This window comes from Lepidochelys olivacea, assembly GCF_965140295.1.
Source record: "Lepidochelys olivacea isolate rLepOli2 genome assembly, chromosome: 12".
Classification (NCBI taxonomy): Eukaryota; Metazoa; Chordata; order Testudines; family Cheloniidae; genus Lepidochelys; species Lepidochelys olivacea.
Window position 1 is genome coordinate 18907014 of NC_140422.1, and position 6161 is coordinate 18913174.

Genomic DNA, 6161 nt, shown 5'->3' on the forward strand with positions numbered 1-6161 from the left:
CAGCTTATCTTTTCTTAAACTTTGTACATTTTGATTATTTTAATGGAGGGATAAATCAGTGGATGGATAAAAATACTGTAAATTTAACCAGTTTCTTCCTTCTGAAAAATACATCTTTTTTTCAAACTCGACTCTATTTTTTAGCTTACATTAATTCTTGCAGTATTTTTACTTTCTGTACTCTGAATTTTTATGGCCTGCAGATGTCGTCTACACTTTATCATTGCAAAGTAATTAAAGGGAATTTTATCAGGTTATAGATCATATTTTAAGAAAAAATCCTAACCTGTTAACACCTGAAAGTTTTAAAGGTGAAAGACTTTGCAAACTCTTACTTTATTTTTTTCATAGGAATGCTGTTTGCCTTTTTGCATGTCATTCTGCTTTGAATGAAAACAGACTAGATAGGATCACTTTCTGGTTGTGATGCATTAGCATTGCAATGTTATAAATCTTTCTCTGATTTATTTGTATTTTTATTGATCTTTAAATTCTCCTAAGTCTACCCTGACTTAAAGTAACCAGGGGTAGTCCTAATTCATGGACCTAAACCAAAGCAGCACTAGTAGGTTCCTTTTAGAAGCAATTAGTGTTTCTACATAACAAGCTCATTTTTCTTATATATTTTTACATAAAAATGCGGGGATGAATTTTAGCCTTACCAGGACACAGCAGTTTTATAAAAGCTTTTCTAAAGCTCATGTGGCACAGTGGGTATAAAACAGGGTTAATGGCTGAGTTCAGCCACAGAAGCCAAAATGAAGTCTCGTAGAGAGAATGATGCACACATTGCCCATGACAAGCTGCTCTAATGATCATCAGAAGTGTATAAGGAGCCCAACACAAACCAAACACACAGACAATAATTGCTAAAGACTTGGCTACTCGTTTGTCCCGGGAAAGTCTAACTCTGTTTGCCATGCTGTTGGCAATATCTGTTCTTCTTGTGGTGTTGCAAATGTTTTCTATAGCTTTGTAAAGACTGCCCCTGGGTTCTTTAGTCTCAACATCCACCTGTAAGGGTGGTAAATCTTGACTGACATTAAAATCTAGGGTCTGGTTATCAAGTTTACATAGGCTGAGCTTTGAACTACAGGGTCTAGTGGGTGAAAGGCTACTTGCTCTTCTTTTCTTATCTCTCTGTCTGGCAGTAGGTTTTACAAAAAATATTACATGCTCTCTTTTTTTCCCTTGGAAACTTGTTTCACAGTCCTCTTGATCAGGTGCTAGGTTTTCATTTCTCATGGGAGTGCGTTTCCTTATGTTGATGTAAATGCTTATATTAAAGTATGTAACGCTAATGAAAGGCGTAAAGAATTCAATAGTGGAAGCAATCATTAGGAAATACCAATTGTAGAAGAATTCAGCATAGCACTCTCCTTCAGGGAGGATAGTTTTTTGAGCAATATACTCCCAACTGATGATGGCTGGTCCATAGAGAAGAAAAGCTGCAATCCATACGATTATCATCTTTAATACAGCATTTCTAGTCATTCCCTTCTGAGCTCTGTAACTCACCTAAGCAATGAAAAAAGTAACAAATGATTGTGCTCCCCAGAACAATCCAATAACCTATAACTACAATGTTAAGGATTCCTGTTTTATTTTTGTTGTACATGCTGGGCACACAAAAATGAAAAACTTTCCTTACTAAACACATTGTAACAAACCAAAGCTATTCCTGCTACTCCCTTTCCAACACCCACCATTTAATAAAAGAGACACCCTTCTAGCTGTTTGCTTGTCCATGTTCTGTGCAAAAAGAATTGCACCTTGCACCATTCCTAAGAGCTGCTAGACTAAGGCTGCTGCGGACTGCATGAAACATATGAATTCTTGAGGAAAGGATCCTATTCTAGCCCCAGTCAGAGGTCGCATGTGTGTTGCTGTAGTTGTGATGCCTGCTTGAGGGATATTGTGGGAGTGAATTTTCATTTCTTAGTTTTTATATTTTCTTCTGTGGCATTAGTTAAGTAACTTGTATTACATTTTCAAGTGATGAGTTGAGTTTACAGAACACCTCCGTACACACTTACTAAACTGTAGGAAAGGCTGTAATGTTTAATTTTGGTATGACAGGTTATGATCACCAAAAATTATTAGGTCCCCACATGTCTTCCAAATATTAGTGCCTCAGTCTGTGACTTGTAATAAACTGGATATGAAAATCAATATGTTGGGAAAACTTCCTGCTTCCCAAAGAAAAGCAATGACATGAAGGACAAAAGGAAAACTTGGCCAGGCAAGAAGGTGCATGCTATTTCTGCAAAATGACTGTTCTCAATCCACAATGTGTATTTCAGTGAACGCCCAAATATTGAGAGAAGTGAGGGCTATAGCAATGGGCAAAGGGGGGGCGGGGTCAGAAGCCTGAATTGTAATCAATGTTTCCTCTAATTTTTGACAGGCCCTGTGCACAAAAAAAATTCTTCTGTGCAAATTGTTGACAGGCTGTGTGTGCAAAAACTTTCTTCTGTGTAAATTATTGTGCTTCTGTGCAAATTTGGGTGCGGGCAGTGTTTCACTGTGTGCACGGGGTTTAGGATCTGTGCACATGCACATACACAGTTTAGAGGGAACAGTGATTGTAATCCTATGCTGGTCCTTGACTTGCTATAAAATGAGGGAGAGGGAACTTCCCTGCTTCACATGCCTGTTGTGGCCTTTAATTAGTATTTGTATCATGGCTTGTACAGGCAAGTACAACTGCTTCTTTGGCCTGGTCTACACTATGAGTTTAGGTCAAATTTAGCAGCGTTACCTCGATTTAACCCTGCACCCGTCCACATAACGAAGCCCTTTTTTTTTTTTTTTTTACTTAAAGGGCTCTTAAAATCTTTTTCTTTACTCCACCAGCAATGAGGGGATTAGCGCTGAAATTGGCCTTGCTGGATTGAATTTGCGGTCGTGTGGACGCAATTCAATGGTATTGGCCTCCAGGAGCTATCCCTAAGTGCTCAATAGTGACCACTCTGGACAGTGCTCTTGACTCAGATGCACTGGCCAGGTAGACAGGGAAAGGCCTGCCAATTTTTGAATTTCATTTCCTGTTTGGCCAGGTATGGGATCTGATCACTGTATGGGGAAACAAATCTGTGCTGGCAGAACTCTGTTTGAAAAAACAAAATGCCAAAACATTTGAAAAAATCTCCAAGGGCATGAAGGACAGAGGCTGTAACAGGGACCCATAGCAGTGCGTGTGAAAATTAAAGAGCTCAGGCAAGCCTACCAAAAAACCAGAGAGGCAAACAGGCTGCTCCGGTTCAAAGCCACAGACATGCTGCTTCTATGATGAACTGCATGCCATTCTAGCGGGTGTAGCCACCACTACCCCAACCCTTGGGACACACACAATCAACTGTATAAAAACACTTTCTAAAAAAACAACTTCTATAAATTTGACCTAATTTCAAAGTGTAGACATACCCTTTTGTGAATGAGACTATACCTCTCTGCCCTTGTTCTAACCCAGCCTCCAGGCAGCTAATCTACGTCCCTCTGTGAACTGTCTGTTAAGGTTCAAGTTCCTCCTAAATTAAAGACTCAAACCAAACCACTCTAAGCTTTGCTTTGTTTTGCTAAGGTAGCATTCAGTCCCCGTGAGCTGGCTGGAGCACAGTTGGCAAGCAGTGGTAATGCAGACCGTGCTGACCAGGCGAGGCAGTGACAGCCTCAAAAACCCACATTCTCTTTTGCATTTATTAGCATGTCTGATCTCATCCTTTTTAACCCAGGAGTCTCCCCCTAAGCTCCAGGCTGAGCTAGGGGCGTAGAGCTCCAGTCATGGTAGAAGGGCTCTGTCCCTTACCGCTTTGGTAACGGAAATGAATCTGTCGAAGCTGATGAGGACAATGTTGAAGACGGAGGCGGTGCACACCAGGTAATCCACCACCAGCCACAGCTTGCACAAGCCCTTGCCGAACTTCCACTCGCCCGTCAGCACGTAGGGGATGTAGAGAGGGATGCAGAAGCCACCTGCGGACAGAGAGCTCAGCGCCGCAGGAGCACACCCGGGCCCCGGCTCCGCGTACTCCTGTGTTACAACGCCCGGCACTTCCATCGGGGCAGGACCCACCCGTTTAATGGCAGCTGGCTGGGGTTGAGCCGCGGCTTGCAGCCTGGCTCCCTGTTGCCCTGGGAAAGGCGGGGTCGGTGTCTGCACGCGCCCTGCCCCCCGGGCGTTAACCCGAGGGACTTAACCTGAGGACAGACCCCAGCTGGGCACCTTGCTGCCCCGCTCCCTGCCCCGTCCCGGGAGCGGTCCCTACCCCGGCTGCAGCGCCCAGGGACTGGCTCTCTCTGCGCGCTCCGCATCGCCCGGGGGTCCCAGCGCGGGCCGGGCCCTGCCCCTGGCCGTCCCGACCAGCCCGCGCCCCGCAGCCTGTCCCGGGGCCCGGCTCCCGCGGGCGCGCCGCCGGGCGCAGAACTCACCCACGAGGAGGTCGGCGAGGGCCAGGTTGAGGAAGAAGAAGTTGCCCTGGGTGCGGAGGCTCCGGTCCACCACGAAGGCCAGGATGACCAGCGCGTTGCCCAGCACGGTGGCCAGCACCAGCAGCCCCATGAGCGCGGCCAGCAGCACCGAGAGGCCGGCGGAGAACTGGCCGTGGTGCTGAAGCAGCTGCCCCGCGCCGGCCGCGCACGCGTTGCCCAGCGCCGCCGGGCTGCTGGAGAGGTTGAGCCAGGGCAGGTCCCCGGGCATGGCTGCTGCCCTGGGCTGAGGGCGCGGCACGGCACAGGTACGCGCCATCCCGGCCCGGCCCGGCCCGGGAAGCCGCTCGCTGGGCGCTGCCGGCTCGGAAGGCGAGTCGGGCTCTGGAGCCTCTGCGCGAGCTGCCGGAGCAACTCCAGGGCGGGCTGCATCCCCCGCCCCGTCCCCTCCTCCACTGGCCGGCCGGCGGGAGGCGGGGACCGGCAGGCGGGAGTGTGGGAGCGGGAGCAGCGCAGGGACTGGGCACAGAGGAGCGGCCCCCCTGGTCCCGCTCGGCCCTGAAGCGGCAAAGTCGCCTGCTGAGGAGAGCAGCCCCGCCGCGCGGCGGAGAGCCGCGTTCCCGCCCGCAGTGAGTGCGCTCAGCCTGAGGCGGGCTGTGAGTTGCTTGGGTGGTACAACCCCCCTCATATCCCAGCCCCCGCCTGCGTCTGTTCCGCGCCTTAGCGCAGTCCGGGGCCGGCCACGGGTGATTTGAGAGGGCAGGTGCTCAGGACTTCCTAAAAGTCAGACCCCCTTTAATGGGTCCCGCCTAGGGCACCCGAAACCTGAGGCACTGCAAATCATTGGCCAGAATCTGTCCAGGTCGGGTCCCTTCAGATTTCTGGCCTCACAGACTTCGAAAGCGGTTCCTGAGTTTACTAGGATCTCATGGTGTCAGTTAGAGTGGGGGAAATGATAGAGTTTCATGAGACACATTTTGGTCTCTATTTGTCATTGCCTTTAACTTGGAACCTCAGGCTCTTCTATTCAAAGAAAGCTCTAGTCTATCCAGGCAACGTGCTGAATAGCTGTCCACAAAGTTAGGGAGCCAGTAACCAAAAGTTACTTCAATGAATCGTTCATGTTGCCCAGAAAAAGATTGCAAAATCCTGGTGTAGGTGACTTTTGCTCTATTTTTAGCTCTTTTCACAATGCTCAGGATGGAAGTCTTAGTTTCTTTTCTGTTCAATACTATGAAATACCAACATGGAGCAACCTTTTTAAGGGCTTTTGAGTAGTCAGCAACTGTGTTATACAAGGCTAGTGATTTAAGCAGCCACTGAAAGATATTTGAAGATGACATTGAACTAACACTTTTAGTTAGTCTCACACAATAGGCTAGAACAATGTGCCTTGTTGAAGCCCTTCCAATTACCCTGGCGGTGTAAAGGGAAAATGTGAAAAAATGATTTATTTGTACACAAAAGAGAAAATAGACCAGGCAGAAAGGAAATCAAAAATTCCAGAGCTGACACTTTGGGAAGCCAAGAGCAATTATTGTTTGAAAAATGCTTTTTATTTGACAATCAGTTTTATGTTGGGCTTTGTTACAAAATACATTGTATTTGACAATGTTTTAGGCTGCACTTTCTGTTTAAGTGCCCGATCCTGCTTCCACTGAAGTGAATGTCACTAGATTCAATGGAAGGAGGATTGGGTCAGAATGGATTGCTCTAGAGAACCCACAACATCT

The 6161-nt window shown here is 47.4% G+C and overlaps 1 protein-coding gene across 1 annotated transcript; it reads right to left on the bottom strand.

The window, feature by feature from the left end:
• Positions 1 to 350: 350 nt before the first annotated feature.
• Positions 351 to 5039, bottom strand: LOC311528760 (histamine H3 receptor-like). The gene is given in 4 exon segments (XM_084644160.1): positions 351 to 1518; positions 3809 to 3975; positions 4432 to 4761; positions 4764 to 5039. Coding segments are annotated over 4 exon segments (1485 nt in total). The 5' UTR covers positions 4861 to 5039; the 3' UTR covers positions 351 to 627.
• Positions 5040 to 6161: the final 1122 nt, after the last annotated feature.